The sequence below is a fragment of the Mixophyes fleayi genome, chromosome 2 (assembly GCF_038048845.1).
Source record: "Mixophyes fleayi isolate aMixFle1 chromosome 2, aMixFle1.hap1, whole genome shotgun sequence".
In the NCBI taxonomy this organism is placed as follows: Eukaryota; Metazoa; Chordata; class Amphibia; order Anura; family Limnodynastidae; genus Mixophyes; species Mixophyes fleayi.
This window is the reverse complement of record NC_134403.1, coordinates 217,983,305-218,006,833: the sequence shown is the minus strand read 5'-3', so window position 1 is coordinate 218,006,833 and position 23,529 is coordinate 217,983,305. Positions and strand designations below refer to the sequence as shown.

Genomic DNA, 23,529 nt, shown 5'->3' with positions numbered 1-23,529 from the left:
TTTTATCTCCTAATGTAGTAAACTGTTTGCTCTGCAATATGTGTGGCCGGAATGTAAAAAAAACTGCTAAGCAAAGGGCCCCTGGCCTCACATTTAACATGTAAAGTTTTCAATAGTAGCCTACAGTATGCTAAGTTCTTTTGAACCTTATCCTTGTTCAACGGCATAATAACTAGCTCATTGCATTGATGGACACATGGGTCCAAATGGTGGCTGATTTGTAACCAAATATTAATAATAATTACACAATATAGGGTTTGCAACTGAGTGATATCCTTCATTTTGGTGTGTTGCTAACCTGTAAACCAATGTTATGGTTTGCAAAGTGAAGAGTAGTAGTAGTAGTAGGAGAATGTTGCTATAGTATTTGACTAATATGTCAGTCAAAATGCAGTGGTCAAACTAAATGGCCGTTAAATAGACAAACCACAATGTTTATTATAATAAGGGGCATGTGTTTTAGACCTAGTTAGAAGTTTGTGAAATTGTACCTTATGTAGGGGGGGAATGTGCTTAGATTCTGTATCACCACCTGACTGTGTGCATTGCCTATAAAGACACAACTTATCTTTGAAATAGGAATATGTCTGATGCTGGCCCAAGTAATGTGGAGGCACCAGGGCTGCCAACTAGGCGTAAAAACAACTTCATAGAGGAGGAGCTGGAGGTGCTGGTAGAAGAGGTTCTGGCGAGGTTCCACAGTGGGAACCGCCAAATAACCGGACGCGAGCGCCAAACCCATTGGCAGGAAATCACAAGGCTCATAAATGAAATATCTCCGTATGAGCGTACAAAGGTTGAAGTACAGAAAAGGTACGAATTAAATTTAGAAATAATAGCCCTATTTAACTTTATGACTGTGTGTATTTAGCGATATCTATATATATTATTTGACAGAGATAAATATGGATATTGTGACATAGTAGCATTAGTCACCTGTGAGGTGAAACCACCTTGTGACTCCAATGCATTTGTTGATCAGGCCCTTTGTTTTCAGAAACTAACACCATGGCCCTTGGTCACATTGACATAATATGTTTACCACATTATACGCACTTCAAAAGAGCAAATTCTGTATTACTGTATGTGAAGGTTAAATTGTTGTGATTAGCAAACGTGCAATGTATTTGATTGAAAAATGTGTCATTTAGAGTTGAAGGTACTATGTGAGGCAATAATGTTTGTCTATTCCACAGATGGGCAGACTATAAAGGACGCCTGAAAGCGAAGCTTGTTGAGCTTCACAGGCATGCTCAAGGCACTGGTGGGGGGCCTCGACTACGTACTACTTTAACACCCCTCGAGGAGCGGGCGAGGGCTGCAATAGCCCTGGTGGAGATAGTTGGGGTGGGCGACATAGACACTGGCTCTAGCCCACCCCGAACAGGAGAGGCCGCTCCACTAGGTACATGATGAGCTTGCTTTCTTAATGTCTGTAAAGCTTTGTATCTGTCTGAGTAAAAGTGTCAACTCTCAGGATGTGTGTGTGAAGGTAAACTTCAATTGCACAATGTGTTTGCCTATCACATAGTAGGAAATGACATTTACACACTGAAGACAAATGGTCTCAATATGAAGGGCTCATCCTAAAATGTCAGACCATAAGTGGCAATGTTTGTATTTGGGGAGCGGAAAGGGCTGCTAGCACATTCAAGGGAAGCTGACACTTTACCAATGCTACATCACGCGTTGTAAGATGTTTTTGCCAATATAATATCGCACCTTACTCATTGATTCTAATTACTTTATTTTACTTATTATCTCTCTACAGCATGTGAGCAGCAGGCGCCTGCTTCACCGGTGGATGAAGAAGTTGCCCGTGATGTGGAGGAGCCTCAGCTGGCTCCAGCGGAATATGTAAGGCAGCGGACACTCGCACGCGCAGCCGAAAATCTTAAAGACGTCACTCTTGCACAGAATGTTCACCTGTCACACATATCAAGCACTGTCCAACACACAGATCAGCAAATCGACCGTCTCACTAACACACTCTCCGATTTCATGAGCACACACACCTCTTTACTGACGACACTCGCCACCAAAATTGATAATTTAAATACTTCAGTGACAAATATTGCAACACTCCTGGGTGATATCTTGCATGTCCACTCCCAACGCACCTCCGGCACAATCCCTTCACCCAGCTCAGATTATTTGTTCGGCAGCCCCCATACCCAGTTGTCTGTCGCCTCCGCCCTCCCTGATGTGTCTGTCGCCTCCGCCCTCCCTGATGTGTCTGTCGCCTCCGTTCTCCCTGATGTGTCTGTCGCCTCCGCCCTCCCTGATGTGTCTGTCGCCTCCGCCCTCCCTGATGTTTCTGTCGCCTCCGCCCTCCCTGATGTGTCTGTCGCCTCCGCCCTCCCTGATGTGTCTGTCGCCTCCGCCCTCCCTGATGTGTCTGTCGCCTCCGCCCTCCCTGACCCCGAACTATGTCGTCTTATGTGTTTTGCCTTTGCTCGTGGCTATGGCCAATCCCCCGTTGTGCCCACTTCCCCCTCGCCTGTCGTGGCCCCATCCCCATCCCCTGACCCTGCACCTTCACCTCGTCGGACACAACCCGCTTGCCTTGCCCCATTGCCTGGTTCCTCTGACTCCTCTACATCACGGGTGACAAGAAGTCGGAGTAGGGGAGCCTCCCGTCCAACCGGCTTTAAAAAAACACGGAAAAATTAATTTGTATTGTTTTAACCTAACAAATATAGTTTAATATATGACGAAAATATGTATTTTTTTTTTTTTTTTTTATAATAAAAAAAAATCCTACTACTGAAATGTCTATTTCTTTTTTACGGCAGATTCCATAATGTTTTTTGTAATAACAATGCTTGTTATCAAGTCTAACCATAGTATAATCTCCAAACAAACTGGCTGATTCATTAACGTATTCAAACAAATATGTATCTAATATCAGTGTGCTGACCAAAACCATGCCATGGCCCTGATTGAGTAATGAACCTAGATGTCAAGGATACATATTTCTGAATGCTGCTCAAAAGCCTTTTAAAATGCAAGTGGTGCAAATTAGCAATAGGTTTAGAGGACGAAAAAAAAAAAAATGTCTGTATCCTAATGTACCGCACAAATACTTGATAGCTTATTTGTACACTGAAATGTTCATGTCAGGTAGGACCTCTCCTACCCCAAAATTACATCTCCAATGACATTTTTGGTTTACATCCCCCTCCAAACGGACATGCTTTGCCCTTGCTTAGTTACTTTGCCTTACCTTTCCAGAATGAATCTGGCCCATGGTTTGCTGAAGAAGACTTAAACAAGAGGTGTATCAAGGTAAGCTTCTTAATGCTTTTGCCATAGCGTTTCTTTATTTGCCTTACTAAATAATTGCAAACACAACCTGCAACTACAGTGCCCCTTTAGAGGTAGGGCAAATCATTCTGTCAAGAAAGTATTGCATTTGCAAACTGTAACCTAACACAAAGGAGCCACAAAAGACAGGTGTTAAGGGAACCCAAATAAATTAAAAAAAAATTTTTCCCATGATGGCACAGGACAAATATTGTTAACTACTATTTAGTACAGGTACGAATCTGTGCTAATTCTAAAAATCTAATAAGGGATTTGTATTTAAGATTAGTGCTAATGCACAGTGTGTGGTACACTCGACGTCATTTAGCATAACAGTTATTTACATGTAACCTCATGACCTTATTGCACTAAGCACATATAGGTTGGGTCTCACATTTGGATCTTAGGTGCACTTACCCCATCAGCCGCTGTCATATCACGGCTACCTGGGTGCCTTCTGGTCGTCAGCAACATTCCCGTCCTCCACAGCTCCGTTTGTAATCAAACACACACTGTTTGTTCTGCTGCATGTGCACAGGCATCTTGGATGCAGTCAGGTGATCATTCCAGATCAACCAGATTCAGCACCTGTGATCCCATTAAGTGCTCAGCCAATAGTTGCTTGGGACAAACCATTTAAAGCTGCTGCTGTGATCTGTTCATTGCCTGAACAGCACACTTCTCTCCAGTGGATAGTTATTGGCCCCAGTGTTTCTGGCTGCATTACAAAATCAGTGTTTGTGTCCACATTCTCAGACTGCTCATTCCCCTGCTAGATTGGACAATCAGCAAGAACATGAGCAGGAAGATCATCCAGGCTGCTCTGTTCAGATTCACACCTGCTGCAGGTAATCCCAAGGGTCCCTGATTCGGATCAAGAAATACAGACTAACGTGACAGTTTGACACACTATAAGGGTGTATGTAGTGCTGTGTGTCTGACTAATCATGTAAGACGCAAATGAAAAAGCTTGGAGTATAGATATGGTTTGGTCAGGCAAAGAAGCACACTCTGTAATACAAGTAGACTCCAAGAGGTAGTTTGTCCACCAAACTCCTCTATCCTGTAAAGACTTTTCCAAACTCTATGATCTGATCCCCCCAATCCATGATAGTTTAAACCATTCTGGAACCTTGAATACATTATTATAACAAACAGACCCTAGAGTTTCTTACGTAATGTACACTGATACATTCATTGTTAAAGTGGGCACGTCACTTGGATTTGGCTCCCTTCCAGTTTTGGAAAACATTTATGCAAGGCCAAGCAATTTTCTATAACGGGCAACATATTATCGTGTGAAGCTTGGTATGTTGTGATTTCTTGCCAATACAGACACAGGTACCCATTGCACACGTTCACCCTCTATAAGCCAAAAAAACTGGATGCCTCACCTAACAATGTAAACATCAACAATATCTACCAGACATTAATCCCTCAAAATACTGTGTGCTCGGCCCAACACTCTTGGATTAGATAAGGGGTGGCCAAACCTGTCCTCAAGGGCCATATCCAGTTCATGTTTTTAGGATTTCTGTCTGTAGAAACAGGTGGGATAATTACTGACCCAGCCAAATAGATTAACTCAGCTGTACATGATTAAAGAAATCCTAAAAACATGAACTGGATATGGCCCTTGAGGACAGGTTTGCCCACCCCTGGATTAGATGGTGGTAAAGGAATTTGAACATGGAGCCATAATCCTAAAGGGCGGATATCTGTACATTAAGGCTTTGTACTTCCCTTGCCCAAGGCATGGACAAATGCTGCAAATTATTGTTAACATTGACTAGCATGTTTAAACAGACATAGGTGGTATTACAACACACACTTTGAAGAGAAACAAAGGTGGAATGTTAATTTGTCACTACTTTCCACTTTAAGAGGACAAGCTACATGAAAATGGTATGGAGAATAAATTTCACATTTCTACACCACAATAACATTGGAGACCTGCATTATCAGGTTCAGCAAACATATCAAGTGACTGCTGCCTAACAATGGGTAATCAGACTAATGTAACTAGTTCTCATGTGGAGTATCTATGGTGGCTGTAAGTTTACATATAGCTGCCTTGACCAATTAGCAAACTAGGGGCCTGATTCATTAAGGATCTTATCTGTCATTTTTGGCTTATCTTAAGCTAATCCACTCTGTTCATGCTCAGAAAAGGGAGATAAGAAGCAAAAGCCACTGCATAAGTGACGAATTTCTTACGCTAGGATGAAAATCCATCTTTGCGTCACTCTTATCTCCCCGTTTCTTCATAACAATAAGCATCTTACCTTTTGCACAAGATAAGAAGATTACTAATGATTCAGGCCCTAGGTGATGGTATTATGGCCTTGTAGCAAGACTCCACTAGCTTAGTGCCCTAATGCATTCCCCATAATTGTTAGTGTGGGGTTTGTGTCTGGCATGTGGGTGTTGGACCACTTTGAAACAAAGTGCCACTAGCACAAGCGAAAAATATTGTTATCCCATTTGGCCCAGGGCAAAAAGTTGGTAGTGTGTGACCTGACACTGGTAACATTTTTGCTTTCTTTATATACATTTACCTGTAATGTGATGCCTATATTCCTACGCACATCACATGTTTGCTCTAAAAGCTGAAAGTGTCCAAACAATTTACTACTAAGCACCAAACACACATACAAACCTCCACACTATAGCCATTTTCTAAAACTATACATTTACCCCATTGAGCATGTTTGTAGGCTATGGTGAATCTGTGGCAAAGGAGAATATAACCACACCTAGATTTCATATATTCATTTAAAATAAAACCTGTTCCACAATAGTTTTGAAAGCACTACACATGGATTTATGGGTATTAAAATATTATTCAGTGCACTGTAGTAATGGTACAAAATGGCATGACAACTGATTGCTGACACATTTGCAGCATAGGCTAGATTTATTACATATATGAATTCAAATGTGCTGACAAAAACAAAGCAAACAAGGTAATGGTCTGTGTGTGTAACAATTCCTTGGATTAAGAGATGACAATCTGGCCAGACTGAAGAGAGACATAAGCAGGCTTGGAGCTCTGGGGAAATTCAACAACATGTAGTGAGACACGAATTGCACAAATCCAAAATCCACGCCAACACACCCTGTTGAACGAAAGGCAACAAATTAATATGGCAATATTAGGTCAGACAACTTGCATTTTGATATCAAGAGATTGAGCAATGTATTGGCATGTGTAAAAAAGCCAGTAATATTATAGTGTATAATAATGGCTTGTGTGTTTGGACTATACCTAGGATTCTGAATGCACTATTTGACTTAATTTGAAACACCAAACCCATATGTTACATAGCTAGCATCTGCCCATATGTTTTGTTTGTGCAACCACACATTGCAGGCTTAGTAACGACGACATTATTGTATGGAGCACACTCACTGGCCAATCACATTTTAGTGCAGATAGCACTATACTACTTACATTTGAAAACACCCTTCACCATGGCAACATCCACCAACTCCAAAGGGAAGTGCAATGGCATAAAAGCCAGCACTGCAGGCCAAGTGTAATCTAAAGGCTGTAGATATAAGAAAAACAAATAAAGTGTCAATAATGTGCACTTCAACACTATATGTGCTGATCAATAAACTGTAGAAAAACCAAACATCAATTATGTTGCCACATTAGGCTGTTGATTTAAACTACCCCATTAACGTGCATTTAGCTAAAGACATTAAGGCTAAACTTGGAGGCATGAAGCTATACTTTCTACACACATTGTAAAGGTAAAATACAGGTAGGCATGGTTTTTCCCCTATTATTACACATAGAAACCATTTCAGTAACACACCAGACCATGTCTATTCATATTCCCATTTTGAATAACCATACCTTAGATAATCAACCCTTGACTAAGCTTGCACATGATTTGACCACTGATCTTTTAAATGTGAAGATATTTATGTTTTGTTAAAAAAAAAATAAAAAAAATTACAACATTGACCACTTTCATTGTAACATGCTTTGTCCACTAGAACATTTACTTATTTTTTATCCTTTGCTCTCCTTAATGACTCAAGCACAGAGTGTTAATGTGTCTTTAAGGTAGGGTCTGAAAAACCACACTTCAAATAAAAGGTATTAGAAAAAGAAAAGAGAAAAAAAAAAAAAAAACAGTATGGACATTCTTAATGCAAAGTATTTTAACAAGGGGTATGTAATAAAACAATATCTGGTTTCTACTTACCACACACACAGACAAATGTGGAATGTCAATAAGCAATCACTAGACACCCAAAAAACACAATCCAGGACCAAGATCTGTGGAGGGGAGGGTAAACAGGTACAAAATAAATCAATATAGATGGATAATCTTTATGTGTGTCACTACAGTCGAGAGGTATCTATGCAGAGACACATCCCAAGTCTACACAGTTGCCTCAATATTCAAACTCTGCAGCTAATTAAAGACTTTTCCACTAACCTTCAACATAAAATTCTTAACCATTATGACCTTTCAGCATAATTTTCTATCTGTATCTCACCAATATCTTTTCCTACAAATAAACATGAGTGTTGAGCAAGGTACAGCAATAAACTGCAGAGATTATGAAACATTTCACCATTAAGGGCTACTTACCCAGAATTGTGAATCTCCCAACAACACAGAAAGCCAAGCAAGGTCTTTTTAAGTAACACTGTAATTAGTGAATTAAATGCAGGTGAGTAGGCTGGAGAGTATGCCGGACACGTCATTAGGAGCACGCAGGTGCGTTCTAATTAGCCAAGTGTGGTTTTGTGTAAAAGTGACCTGACATGTGAGCAACGTTTATTTTCTGTAGGTAAGTAGAGATTATAACGATTATTACAGATGTCATTAATGAGCTAAGCTGTTAGTGTTGTGGCAATAGTATGGGTAAAATAGTTTTAAGTACAATTCTATGAGGTATTATTCATTTGCATGTGCTACATTTAGATGTGCCATGATAGTGTAGTGGTTATGTATTTCACCCCCCAATACTAAGTGCAGAAGTTCGAGGCCCCAGGTCAACCCTAAGCACCAATTGAGTTAATAAAACACATTATTAAGCATACTCCTAAAAGTAAAAAACTATATGCAACTGCTTGTATTTAGCGTAAGATTCGCAAACGCGCTTAATTCGCATTTGTTTGGTGACGTTTTTGCAGCTCCTGTTGCTTTAGTAAAACAGTGTTTTTATTAATGTGTGTGTTTATCTAGGGTTATTATTTGAATACCACGTTATCCATCATGCTGTACATATTAATTGCAACATGGCCAATTTATCAGGTCTAAGACAGTCATTCAGCTGTGCTAACTAGTTAATGTGCAGTTTGGTGTTGGTGTTTCAATGTGAAGTATAACTCAGTGAATAAAGAAATGAGCTTGCAACAACAAGGTAATGAGTTTGAACCCTGAATGATGCGTGTATGTGGCTAACCTTGGTATATTTACAAGTTTGAGGGTATTTATTCCACTCTGTGACTTAGTATATGTTTTGGTGTGTAAGGTGGCTATATGTAATGTTCAACAGTGTTATCAGCTACAACACAGCAAAGCAGTTGTTGGCAAAGACTTTGGATTTCAAAGATATGTGAATTCTGTACTGGCAACAGTGGAAAAAGCTAAGTGCTCCACCAAATCAAATTGTAGAAATGGGAGCAATAAATGTTCTATTTTTGATTTGTATTTATCAACATGGATATATTTCGATATGCATAAATTGTGACTCTGCATGCACCAAATCTTTCTGGGTATCATATTTCCAAGTATTGGCATTTTTCCCCATGTTTTAAGGGAAACAACTTATGCTAGAAGTTGCTGGTCATCTTGAATTTGTATTCTATTCCCTTGACATCACCACTTGTACAGTGGTGTAGCAGTTAGCCAATCCACCTTGCCAGCTTGCTACGTGGGTTCGAGTCCTCACCAGCCCTCGGCTCTTAGGGATCATTAATATCCTTAGACAATTTGTGTTGCTGTTAAAAGTGTCCCTGTGGTAATAGTACACTTGTTTTAAATTTGCATAAATCATGTGTGTAAAACCCTGAAATATATTTTCGAGTTATTATATGTCTATGAATATTATTTGTTCTTGCAAACGCACCATCACCAACTGTCAAATCAGGCATGTAACATATTGAGACTAATGATATTGGTAATTGTTCAGAATGGTTGGAGATTTATCATAAATATTTATGACAAAGTCTATTGTTTGGGAGACATTTTACATAAAATGAAATACTTACCCATGCAGTGTGCACAGCAATTCCGGCAGTGGAATGAATGTGGAATGCACTGAGGCAACCATTCCGGCAGTGGAATGAATGTGGAATGCACTGAGGCAACCATTCCGGCAGTGGAATGAATGTGGAATGCACTGAGGCAACCATTCCGGCAGTGGAATGAATGTGGAATGCACTGAGGCAACCATTCCGGCATTGGAATGAATGTGGAATGCACTGAGGCAACCATTCCGGCAGTGGAATGAATGTGGAATGCACTGAGGCAACCATTCCAGCATTGGAATGAATGTGGAATGCACTGAGGCAACCATTCCGGCAGCCGGAATGAATGTGGAATGCACTGAGGCAACCATTCCGGCAGCCGGAATGCACTGTGACCTGGATTCTCCCCATAATGCTGAGGAGATATGTGGCTAGCAGTGTACAGGCCTATAAAAGGCAGTCCTCTTTACTGAAGAGGCAGTAAGCAGCAGAGGGCGCTATTTCCAGCTAACTAATTCCGGCATTCCGGCAGTCCCGGATTGAGGCCAAAGGGCCAAAATAACATCAAACATGTTGCACTTGCGAATTGCATTGATTAGAAAGGGGTATTTAAAGCAAAACAAGCTTAATTTACACAAACATACTAATGGAACATTTGTAAGATATGTAAAAGCTCAATAAAAAAAAAAAAATAAAAAAAATTTTTTTTTGCCACAGGCAGTCTGTATTGATATGTATGTATGTTGTGCATATTTCGTTTTGCATTTTAAACGCAAAAGATGCTCCTAAAGGCGTTTAATAGTGGTTTTAGCTAGCTGTATTGGAGTTAAACATGACCCTGGCCTTCCTTAACTTTTGTGAAAGATTTGAGACAGGAGTGACGTCAGTTTCACTCATCTGGGCAGAGGGAACGCCTACTATTCTCAAGTGAAAAAGCATAACGCCTACTTTACTCAAGTACTATCTCATCTCCGCCCAGTCCGCGCCTACTCTCCGCCCATTCCCACCCATATGTTCTCAAGTGGTCAGCAGTCATCTCAAATCTATTTGCGTTGGAGTTTGAGATTGAGTCGCTTTTTGAGAGCTGTATCTGCCGTGCTTGAGTAGCGTATGTAGTGTTTTGCGCTGCGTAAGCGTCGTTTCGCGCATGCGCAGAGCCATTTAGCAGATGCGTATGCGTTTGCGAATTTTGATGAATCGGGCCCAGGGTTATTATTTGTTTTAGGGTTAACCTAAAACAACTAAAATGATTGGTGCTACTGGTATGTAGAGCCAAGCACTAGGTGTCAGTCTGACACCCTGGGCCAGAGGTGGATTAAGGCTCTGGAGGGACCGGGGTACTTTAGACAGGGGGGACCCCTATGGTGTAACATGGTTATCAGTTTATACAAATTGATACCATACAAAGGCAATACTGTGTGCACTATTGTTAGGTGCATGCAGTTCTGCCTACACGATGAAGCAAATCCAGACTAATCGAGACAGTCACCCAAATTCGGGACTGCTTCAACAGATTCAGGTCAGTTGTCAGACTGTCCTGCTCTCTCCTAACTGCTCTTGTCACTTTTACCACCTATGGCTACTGGTGTCTTTAGATCACTTGCTACTTGTCGGGATCCTGGAATGTTGGATGCCCTATTTGGAGAAGAAAGGGTACATGAAATTTAGAAATCTCCAACCAGCCTCGCTGTTAAATCAATATAACACATTTTATAATAAAGCCTCCCTCCAGCAGGAGGGGCCAGCCACCAAGTAATATACACTAAAAACTGGCCGGAAATAGATTTTTTGGGTCCGGACCAGCCTGCCCCTGCCATTGCGTATACTAAGAATTTCTTAACTTAAGATGAAAATCCTTCTTAACTGCACTTAAGAAGTTCTCCAAACACTTAAGAAAAAAGGGTTGGGAATGGGAAGGGAATGGGCAGAGAAGAGTAGACGTTATTTGTACTGACTTAAGAAGAGTACCTACGGATCCGTTGAATAGTTGAGCAGAAATGCTCAGAGTTTTATCTTAACTTCCTGCTTAAAGTTAAGGAAGCTCGGGGTCATGTTTAAGTCCAGGGCAGCTAGAGTAGCAGCGCCCAAAAGCACTCACAACAAAATATACACAACATACATATATTATTTTTTTTTTGTAAATTTTATTTTATATTTATATCAAACTTTAAACAATGTGTATATTTTTAAAAACAACCTTTTTTTTATTGCAATCACAGTTGTAATAAATTACAATGTAAAGTGGTTGCTGTATCTAATATCTAGCCTATACCTTTCTTGATATTTGTAAACAATGCACTTATATGTTATATTAATTCTAACAGACCGTAGACATTGTGACCAATGCCCAGCGGAGGAGGAGGAGGAAGAGGTGGAGGCAGTGGTGGAGCCTCAGGTGGGGGAGGTGGAAGCGGAGGCTGTTGGAGAGCTTTAGCAGGAGGAGGAGGCAGTTGTGGAGGCAGTGTTGGAGGCGGATGAGGTGGAGGTCACGGAGGCAGTAGAGGAAGCTGAGGTGGGATTAAAGCCTTTACATTATTTACTCACACTTAGACGTCCATTGTACTGGTAATAAATTCCTGATTTCACCCATGGTCAATTAAAGTGTACATACTTATAAATGTCACTGGTTTCCATCATTATGGGCCTACTAAGTATTTTTGGAAGATACACTCTCCCCTCCCCTTAAATGTGTAGATATATAAATCTGCAAGCAAAAAGCCTAAGGCCTCTTGCATCAAAATGCATTTTGTATCCCATTAGACATTGCTGAAATATGAAAGTTAGGTAACAGTACATGTCTCTGATAACTCCCATGTGTTTTCAACATTCGGTAGGCATGTATTCATTGTGTTTTTAAATTTCTTTTTCAGCTCCTGAACACACCTCCATCCAGCCGCGTCAGCCACTTTCGGTAGAGGAGGTTTCTGCCCGCATCAGGTGGTACACAGGCAAGATAGCCAAATATGAAAAAAAAATAAAACAGGAACTCAAACTTTTAGATGACCTGTATGGTTGATTTGTTGCGTTTTTTTCGTTCTCCAAAAAACTGCTTTCTGTTTTTCTAAAACATGTTGGCATTAATATATTGTATTCAAACACAATCATTGACGTGAGTAGTGTATGGAATGTATTTATATTTCCAACTGAATGCTGCCTTAGTGGTAAGCCAATCCACCTCCCAAGAATGGAGTCATGAGTTTGATTCCTGACTCATATACCCTTTACTTGTGTGGAGGTTGTATGTATTGATTTTGGAATAGTACGCTACGCATTTCATTTTTTTTTTTTACGTTAATGATATAAATTTTAAAAATACACAAATATTTATTGTAATATGCATGTTTACGTATGCTAGTGAATTATTCAGAGATGAATTTGCATCCAAATTCTTACTTCAAATCTAAACTCATTTATACGAACTTTTATGTAGGTGTATTATGTTAGCAGATTAAACTGCAAAGTCCTTTGTCCCAGGCTATATAAAAGTGTAAGTGTTACAAGGAATAAAAAAGTAACAACAGTACTGCATATTACACCCCGAATGTGTTTTTACATTTGTAAACAAACCGTTCATACCTCCCACCCTAGCCGTTATGTCACACTTTCTTATCTTTAATTAAGCAGCGGATCTTAAGAAGCAAATCTTAAAATGGATTTAACAGCTTAAAATCCGTTGCTTAAAGGACTGAAGGTGGGCGTGTTTTTCCGCTTTCCGCTCCTTATTGAATTGTGAATTTCTTATCTCCCCGTTTGTGTTAGGAACTCCCAAGTCAGTACAGTGAAACTCAGGAACTACTCAGAGAGCCAGGTGTTCGCTGGAGCCCCTAGTGGTGGGGACAGACTGGGCTGCGGGCCGACCGAGGGTCGAGTAGCGTATACTGACTTAAAGGAGTTTCCCAGGAGTGATTGGTGGACGGTATATAAGAGAAATCCAAGGTCAAAAGGTCACAGGCACAGATGCAATATCCAAGGTCAAGCGAAGGGTCAAACTCACAGACAAAGAAGCAAAATCCGAATTCCAGGCAAAAGGTCAGGGTCAGAAGAGAACGTTCACAGGTCCAATTACAAGCAGGGGTCAAACACGGGAGGTCAAATCTAAGGTAGCAGGAACCTAAACGGATAGTACAAGCAGGCAGCAGGACTGAGGACAGAACGCTATAACCGGCAGTGAGGCTGCAAACCTAGCTCTGACATCACATGGGCAGGCTCAATCCTGCCATATTAATCAGCCCACAGGCTTGTGGGCGCTTCTGCGCATGCGCCCGGCTGTTCCCAGCTGCCGGGACACAGCGCCCTTGTAAATAGCGCAACGGTCGGGTCAAAGCAGGAAGTGACGTGCTGGTTGCCATAGCGGTGACCGGAACGCCTGCAGAAAATAGGTGAGAGTCGCGGCGGTGCCCGCGGCCACCGCGACTGCTAACAGTACCCCCTCCTTGAGGAGGGGTCAAGGAACCCCGACATCCAGGTTTCGTGGGAAACTTATTAAAAAACTCTTTAATGAGCCTTTCAGCATGGAGACGCCTCTGTGGTATCCAACATCTCTCTTCTGGGCCGTAACCCTTCCAGTGGACTAGGAATTGAACTTGGCCTTGAACCCTCCTAGAGTCGAGGATCCTTTCGACGATGTATTCCTGGTCTCCGTTCACAATCAAAGGCCGGGGCCTGTTAGAGGCAGGCTGACTGATTTTGCTGGGAGCCGCAGCTTTCTTTAGAAGAGAACAATGGAATGTTGAAGGTATTTTTAAGGAAGGTGGTAGTCTCAGCCTGAACGCCACTGGATTTATTCTTTTCTCGATTGAAAATGGTCCAATGTATCGGGGCCCCAGCTTCCTGCAAGGTTGCCGTAACCTGATGTTGCGTGTGGACAACCAAACCCGATCCCCCACTTTCAATGAACATGGCGCACGATGGCGGTCCGCGAAAACCTTGGATTTTTGGGAGGCTAGACCTAATGCAGAGTGCACCTTTTTCCAGACACCCCTCATCCTGGCATTAAAAGCAGGTGTTCCGGAATCCCCACAGGAGACAGCAGTAGAGAACGAGTTGGATTTCGGATGGAACCCGAAGTTGCAGAAGAATGGGGATGTGTGTATAGTGGAATGGCAAGAATTATTATACGCAAATTCCGCCCAGGGTAAGAGAGAGGGCCAATTATCATGGAATTTAGACACATAAATGCGTAAGAACTGTTCCAAGGCCTGATTGGTTCTTTCTGTCTGACCATTCGACTGAGGGTGATATGCCGAGGACAGACTGATAGTGATCCCAACAGATTTACAAAAAGATCTCCAAAAGTGTGCAATAGAATGGGATCCTCGGTCCGATACAATGTCTTCGGGAAGCCCATGGAGACGAAAGATATGTGTGAGAAACAAGGTGGCCAAGGTCCTGGCATCCGGTAATTTGGGTAAGGAAATAAAATGTGCCATCTTACTGAATCGGTCCACCACTACCCAAATGGTGTTATGACCTGTAGATACTGGCAGGTCAACAATAAAATCCATCGAAAGATGAGTCCAAGGCCTGGTTGGAGCAGGTAAGGGTAACAGTAGACCAGAAGGATGAGTTCTAGCAGATTTATTTCTGGCACATTCAGGACAGGCACGAACATAAGTCTCTACGTCATCTGATAAGGTAGGCCACCAAAGCCAGCGAGAAAGAATTTTGATAGTCCTACGGATTCCTAGATGACCAGCAGAGCGGTTATTGTGACCTTCTATGAGAACCGATTTCCTAAGGTGCACCGGAACAAATAATTTGTTGGCCGGTGTCTGCATCGGAGCGATTTTCTGGAAGTGACGGATAGTGGCTCCTAAATCCTGGGTGAGTCCGAGATGAATCGTGGTTGAAGGAATAATAGGCAACGGGTCAGGTGACTGAGGATGATGGGCCAAAAAACTTCGGGACAACGAATCGGCTTTAGAATTTTTGGAACCTGGACGAAATGTGATGATGAACCTAAATCTGGTGAAGAATAGGGCCCAGCGAGCCTGCCTGGGATTCAGAGTTTTTGCGGTCTGAATATATTGGAGGTTTTTATGGTCTGTGAAGATGGTAATGGTATGTGCAGCTCCCTCTAACCAATGTCGCCATTCCTCCAATGCCAACTTAATGGCAAATAATTCACGGTTTCCAACGTCATAATTACATTCCGCAGGCAAAAACTTTCTTGAGAAAAATGCACAAGGTCGCAACTTTTTACTCCGTGGGTCTTTCTGAGAGAGAATGGCACCAGCACCAACATCCGAAGCGTCCACCTCCACAATGAACGGAAGTCCTGGATCAGGGTGTCTAAGGACTGGAGCGGAAATGAAGGCAGCTTTGAGAGCTGAGAAACTTGCCAGTGCTTCTGCAGACCACTCCGCTGGGTTAGCTCCTTTTCGAGTGAGGGCAGTGATAGGAGCCACTAACGAGGAGAATGAGCCAATAAACCTTCGGTAATAATTGGCGAAGCCAAGGAATCTTTGGATCGCCTTCAAGTTAGTAGGTAGGACCCAATCTTGAATTGCCTGCACCTTGGCGGGATCCATAGCGAATCCTGATGAGGAAATGATATAACCCAAGAATGCCACTGTGGACACCTCAAATTCGCATTTCTCCCGTTTTGCGTGCAGATAATGCTCTCGTAATCTCACAAAAACCTGGCGGACGTGTTGACGATGCTGAGATAAGGATTCAGAATAAATTAAGATGCCATCCAAATAAACAACAACTGTTTTTCCCAAGAACTCACGTAATACATCGTTAATCAGGTCCTGAAAGACTGCCGGAATGTTGCACAAACCGAATGGCATTACGAGATATTCGTAATGTCCCGAGTGGGTATTAAAGGCAGTCTTCCACTCATCCCCTTTCTTGATTCGGATAAGATTATAGGCCCCTCGGAGGTCAATCTTAGAGAATACAGTAGCTGTTTTTAATTGATCGAACAGAACAGAGATCAAGGGTAACGGATACATGTTCTTAATCGTGATGCTATTTAGTCCACGGAAATCGATGCAAGGCCTCAGGCTGCCATCTTTTTTAGAAACGAAAAAACAACCTGCGCCTACCGGAGACTTAGAAGGGCGGATGAACCCTTTCTCCAGGTTTTCTTTTACGTATAATTCCATGGCCTGTGTTTCAGGAAGGGATAGAGAATATAAACACCCTTTGGGCAACTTAGAACTGGGTACCAATTCAATTGCGCAATCGTATTCCCGGTGTGGTGGAAGTGAATCAGCTTTCTTCTTGCAAAAGACATCACTGAAGTCATGGTAGGGTACCGGCAACAATTCTGGACTAGGCTGTATAATTCTAAGAGGCAAGGTCAAGCAGGACGTAGAGCACCCAGGACTCCAACGGACAATCTCCCCTGTTTTCCAATCAATAAGGGGGTTATGACTGCGAAGCCAGGGATACCCCAATATCAAAGGAGCAGAGGGACAAGAGATAAGATAGAAGGAGAGCTCCTCCGTATGGAGGACTCCCACAGACAACCGAACCATTGGAGTCCTGGCAGGAATCCTTCCCCCAGGCAAGGGGTTACCATCCAAACCACATGTGGTGATGCTTGATCCTAACCTGATATGTGGAATATCAAGTGTCTGAGCCAAATGTATATCCAGAAAATTACCAGCCGCACCACTGTCAAGAAAAGCTTTCAGGTCCATGGATCTCTCACGGAAAGTTAGACGTCCAGAGACTAATAAAGAATTGTCTGAAGAGGTAATCTGAAGACCCAAGCGCACCTCTTCACCTGCACTTAGGCTTTGGAGTTTCCCGGCTTGCTGGGACATGAACGGACTAAGTGGCCTGGTTGACCACAATACATACACAAGCCTAGTGAGCGTCTTCTGGCGCGTTCCTCCGGAGGCAAACGATAAGCGCCCAACTGCATGGGTTCAGAGGAACCAGGCAAAGTATTATCAAGTTTAGCAAAACCGTCCATAGGAGCAGAGGACTCCCGTTCGGCCTTCCTCTCTCTGATCCGCCGATCAATTTTTATAACGAGTTGCATCAAATTCTCCAACGTGTCGGATATCGGATACTGGACCAAAGAATCCTTTATCTGCTCAGTGAGTCCTAAGCGAAATTGACTTCGCAATGCTGGATCGTTCCAGGTACTATCAGTGGACCATCGTCAAAATTCCGCACAGTACTCTTCCGCTTGCCTCAGCGTACGGAGATGAGACTCAGCTGAGGCTACCCTATCCAGGTCATCATACAATAGCCCCAGGGCTTGAAAAAAGGCATCCACTGACTGTAAGGCTGGACTTGTGGAAGGCAAAGAGAAGGCCCAAGACTGAGGGTCGCCCTGGAGTAAAGAGATGATGATCCCTACCCTCTGTTGTTCGGAACCAGAGGAACGTGGTTTCAGACGAAAGTACAACTTGCAGCTCTCTTTGAAATTACGGAAGGCTGGCCTGCTTCCAGAGAATCGGTCAGGCAAATTCATCCTAGGCTCCGGTGTGTCACCAGTGGGAACTTGCTGGAGCTGCCGGTCTCTGGAGGCCCCTTCTTGGACTGCCAGGCGCTGGGATAAATTCTGTACCACTTGGGAAACCGCCTGTATCTGGTTGGCCAGAATCTGGGCTGGGGACAGATTCGACTCCTCTCCGTCCATGGCCGGTTATAATGTTAGGAACTCCCAAGTCAGTACAGTGAAACTCGGGAACTACTCAGAAGGCCAGGTGTTCGCTGGAGCCCCTAGTGGTGGGGACAGACTGGGCTGCGGGCCGACCGAGGGTCGAGTAGCGTATACTGACTTAAAGGAGTTTCCCAGGAGTGATTGGTGGACGGTATATAAGAGAAATCCAAGGTCAAAAGGTCACAGGCACAGATGCAATATCCAAGGTCAAGCGAAGGGTCAAACTCACAGACAAAGAAGCAAAATCCGAATTCCAGGCAAAAGGTCAGGGTCAGAAGAGAAGGTTCACAGGTCCAATAACAAGCAGGGGTCAAACACGGGAGGTCAAATCTAAGGTAGCAGGAACCTAAACGGATAGTACAAGCAGGCAGCAGGACTGAGGACAGAACGCTATAACCGGCAGTGAGGCTGCAAACCTCACTGCCTTAAATACCAGTAGTGGCCAATCAGAGCCTAGCTCTGACATCACAAGGGCAGGCTCAATCCTGCCATATTAATCAGCCCACAGGCTTGTGGGCGCTTCTGCGCATGCACCCGGCTGTTCCCAGCTGCCGGGACGCAGCGCCCTTGTAAATAGCGTCCGACCGTTGCCCTGGCAACGGTCGGGTCAAAGCAGGAAGTGACGTCCCGGTTGCCATGGCGACGACCGGAACGCCTGCAGAAAATAGGTGAGAGTCGCGGCGGTGCTAACAGTTTGTTCTTAAAATACGCAGCGCAACTTCCGCAACAGATCCGTTCGCTAATGAATCAGGCCCTATATTATTATAACAATATTCTGGACGCCAGGGAGACGAATACTCACATAGGGATGTATTGATCTATACTTAATTATAATTTAATTATTTCTATTTGCATTTCTTAATCCATTCCAACAGCATTTTATTTCTCCCTTGGTACAAGGTCAAGGGAGTGACCAAGGCAGTGGTCTGCTCTCCGTCTATTGGCCTTTCTTGTCTCTTTGTTCCCCGTTCGCGCCTCTCTGTCTCATTTAACACGGCTTGCCTTGCCTAGCCTCTTTGCCACACCTCTCCTCACCGTCATTGTCATTGTTGGCTATTACTTTATTTAACTCATTTATCTCAATTCCTCTTGTCTACCTTCTGACTCCCCCTATCCTCCTCTCCCGCCCCTCTGCTTCAGACGATTCTTCGGTCCCCTCTACTTCTTCCACTCCTCCCCCACCCCACCATGCCTCCCTGTTCACTTGCCATACCCATACTCTCACCTCGCCCAACTTCACGCTCCTGTCCCCGCACTCCCCCGCGCACCGCTAACCTTGCCAACCTTATCCCCATCTCCCCTCTCCCCTCCCTCCCTTTCTCCTGTGCCCTCTGGAATGCTAGATCCGTCCGCAACAAACTCCCCTCTATCCATGACCTCTTCTTATCTAACTCTCTTAACCTTCTTGCCATTACCGAAACCTGGCTCACCGATTCCGACACTGCCTCCCCTGCCGCTCTCTCCTATGGCGGCCTCTCCTTCACCCACTCCGCCAGACCTGGAGACCGCCCAGGCGGTGGAGTGGGCATTCTCCTATCCTCCACCTGTACTTTCAGACTCATTCCTCCTGAACCCTCCCTCTCCTTCTCCTCTTTTGAAGTCCACTCTCTATCCGTCTCTTCTACCCCATCCATCTCCGCTTCTCTGTCATATACCGTCCCCCTGGGCCCTCCTCCCTTTTCCTTGACAACTTTGCTGCCTGGCTTCCACACCACCTCTCCTGTGACATCCCCTCCATTATCCTTGGCGACTTCAATATCCCTATTGACAACCCCACCGACCCTGCTTCCGTCAAACTCTTTGCCCTTTCTTCCTCCATTTGGCCTCTCCCAATGGACCTCCTCTTCTACCCACTGCCTTGGTCACTCCCTTGACCTTGTCTTCTCCCACCGTTGCAGTCTGTCCGACTTCTCTATCTCCCCCTTTCCACTCTCGGACCACCATCTCCTTTCATTCTCTCTCTCCTCTACTCCTGCACCCCTCCCCCCACCCAAATCTACCCGGTCCAGGCGCGATCTCGACACTCTTGATCCTGCTATTCTATCCTCTTCTCTCGAAACTCTCCTCTCTCCCCTTTCCACCCTGTCCTGCCCTAATCAGGCGGCCTCCCTCTATAACCAAACCCTCTCCGCCGCCCTTGATGCAGTTGCCCCTGCCCAGCCCATCCACCATCGCTGCTCCAATCCCCAACCCTGGCACTCCAAACTTACCCGTTTCCTCCAAAATGCTCTCGTACTGCCGAACGCCACTGGAGGAAATCTCGCTCCCTGGCTGATTTCCTCCACTTCAAGTTTATCCTCTCCTCCTACAGCTCTGCCCTCTCGCTCGCTAAGCAATCCTTCATTAAATCCCTCATCTCCTCCCAGTCCTCCAACCCCCGCCGCCTCTTCGCTACCTTTAACACTCTCCTGTCTCTCCCACCTCCCCCCTCCCTTCCTCCTTATCTGCCAATTACTTCACCTCCTTTTTCTCCTCTAAAATCGCGGCCATCAGACTTGAAATCTCCTCCTCCACCCACTCTTCCGCCACCCCCCCTCTCGCCCTTCCTCCCCCCTCCACTCCCCCCCCTCTCCCCCCAGCCACCAACTCCTTCTCTCCTTCCGCCCCACCTCGGGTGAGGAAGTCCACTCTCTCATTTCTTCTTCCCCCCCTTCTACCTGCCCCCAGGACCCCATCCCTTCTCACCTTCTTCACTCCCTTTCCGCCTCTACCTGCTCCCACCTCGCTCACCTCTTTAATCTGTCCCTCTCCACCGGCATCTTCCCCTTCGCCTTTAAACATGCTCTCGTCTCACCCATTCTCAAGAAACCCAATCTTGACCCCACCTCACTCTCTAATTACCGCCCCATTTCCTTTCTCCCATTTGCCTCCAAAATACTCGAGAGACTTGTCTGCAACCGTCTCTCCACCTACCTCTCTGAACACTCCCTCCTTGACCCTCTCCAATCAGGCTTCTGCCCCCTCCATTCCACTGAAACTGCCCTGGCTCAAGTTACGAATGATCTCCTCTCGGCTAAAGCCATGGGCCACTACTCCCTCCTGATTCTTCTGGACCTCTCAGCGGCCTTTGACACCGTTGACCACCCCCTCCTGCTTCACACCCTTCAGTCCATTGGCCTCTCCGGTACCGTCCTCTCCTGGTTCACCTCTTACCTTGCCGACCGTTCCTTCTCTGTTTCCACCTCTGATTCTCTCTCCCCTTCTTTCTCCCTTCCAGTCGGGGTCCCTCAGGGCTCTGTCCTTGGACCCTTACTATTCTCACTATACACCTCTTCTCTGGGTGCACTCATCAGCTCCTTTGGCCTCAAGTACCACCTTTATGCTGATGACACTCAACTCTACCCTTACTCTCCTGATCTCTCTCCCTCCCTTCTTTCCAGGGTATCCGCATGCCTCTCTGCCATCTCCTCCTGGATGTCCTCTAGATTTCTTAAACTCAATCTTGCTAAAACTGAACTCATTGTCTTTCCTCCCTCTCGTACCTCCTTCCCCTCTGACCTCTCCATCACTGTTGACAACTCATCTATCTCCCCTGTTCCCCAACTCCGCTGCCTAGGTGTCATCCTCGACTCCTCTCTCTCCTTTGCCCCTCACATTCACTTTATCGCCAAATCCTGCCGTTTCCAGCTTCGCAACATTGCCCGCATTCGGCCCTTCCTCTCCCAGGATGCCACCAAATCTCTCGTCCACTCTCTGATTATCTCCCGCTTGGACTACTGCAACCTTCTCCTTATCGGCCTCCCCCTCTCTCATCTCGCTCCCCTTAGATCTGTACTTAACGCCGCTGCTAGGCTTATTTTTTCTCTCTCGCCGTTCCACCTCTGTATCCCCACTCTACCAAGCCCTTCACTGGCTCCCCTTCCCCTACAGAATCCTTTTCAAGCTCCTCACTCTGACTTACAAGGCCCTCGCCAACTCCACTGCTCCCTACATCTCTAACCTTATCTCTATTCACACTCCCTCCCGCTCACTGCGATCGTCCAACGATCGTCGCCTCTCTTCCCCTCTGATTACCTCCTCTCACGCACGTATCCAAGACTTTTCCCGCGCCGCTCCCCTCCATTGGAACAAGCTCCCCCGCTCCATCAGAACTTCCCCTAATCTGTCCTCTTTCAAATGAACATTAAAAACCCACCTTTTCCTTAAAGCCTTCCAGTCTCATGCCTAAACTCCCACCGGTCGGCTACCTCTCTTTATCATCCCTTCTTCCCTTTCTTCCCCTTCCTCGACTCCGTCTCCGTTTCTCCTGTCTCTCCATCTCATCCATGTGTCTGTCTGTCTTCCCCTCTCTTTAGATTGTTCGCTCCTTTGAGCAGGGCTCTCCTACCTTCTGTTTCCATCACTTTTAACTGCGCTCTCCAGCTACTCAGCTCACCTCCTCTCAGTCCCTCTGCCCTCTGTCTCCTCTCACTTCTCTCCGCTCCCCTCAGTGACTCTCAACCTGTCATCCGTGCCCACCCTTTTGGGCCATAGTTATCTGCCTATACTCACTTTTCCCCTCCCTCCCTCTCTTTCATGCTGTGCCTGAGCCCCCAGAGTTATAGTGCTTACTGTTACTTGTACTGTGCTGTTTCACCTTGTACTGTGCCATTGTTTGTCCTTGTACGGCGCTACGGATACTTTGTGGCGCCCTATAAATAAAAATTAATAATAATAATAATATATGGAGATTGCAAACACAGTGCAAAAAGTATGATTCAACATGGATGGGAGAAAGCAGGGCATGCTTTACATCCTCCAATCCACATTCCATCAAGCATTTTGTTAACAGCATGTTTGCACTGGGCATACGTTTTTTCTATAGGGATCAATTAATTAGCATCTGTCTTCTCTCCACCCACAGATCAAAGAATGTAGCACATATGGATCAGAGCCATTTGGTGCAGAAGCAATGACAGATTAAAGGCCACTAGTGCCTGAGCTGAAACATATGATGAGCCTATTGCTAGTGATGGCATGCCACTGGAAGGGGTGCTATCAGGACTGTGGGGGTGTTGTCAATATCATGGAGATCATGGCTAGAACCTAACAAACGCTGCCTGCCCTCCATCCTCCTAGATGTCCCTACCCTCGTCCCTTATATAAGATGTACCACTAACTGGTGAGTGCAGCATGAAGACCGGGGAATACTTCCCAACTGTCAAGCGCTTGGTTAAATGAGAAGGCAACAATAGTCCCCCTAAAGGTCTTTCTCGCTGGAACAGGGACAATTGTGAGGTATGCTATTGTACTTCTTCTGTCTCTTCCTACATTCACCTGCAAATAAACTACACTCTGAATATAAAATACATAGATATTGCACTGCAAACACACTAGGGTCTACGTAGCAAAAAAATATTTCACAGCCAAAAAAATATATAAATTCATATAAAAT

The 23,529-nt window shown here is 44.6% G+C and overlaps 1 protein-coding gene and 1 long non-coding RNA gene across 2 annotated transcripts; one reads left to right on the top strand and one right to left on the bottom strand.

The window, feature by feature from the left end:
* The first annotated feature begins 342 nt into the window (after window positions 1–342).
* LOC142140592 (myb-related transcription factor, partner of profilin-like) lies at window positions 343–1,985 on the top strand. Its single transcript, XM_075198295.1, has 4 exons — window positions 343–813; window positions 1,197–1,405; window positions 1,772–1,857; window positions 1,944–1,985. The coding sequence occupies exons 1-4, from the start codon at window positions 584–586 to the stop codon at window positions 1,983–1,985; spliced, it is 567 nt and encodes a 188-aa protein (XP_075054396.1). The 5' UTR covers window positions 343–583.
* A 4,318-nt stretch (window positions 1,986–6,303) lies between these two features.
* On the bottom strand, window positions 6,304–9,121 carry LOC142140295 (uncharacterized). Its single transcript, XR_012688382.1, has 3 exons — window positions 7,527–9,121; window positions 6,761–6,857; window positions 6,304–6,425 (listed from the first exon to the last, which is right to left on the bottom strand). It is a non-coding gene; the product is annotated as an uncharacterized LOC142140295 (long non-coding RNA).
* Window positions 9,122–23,529: the final 14,408 nt, after the last annotated feature.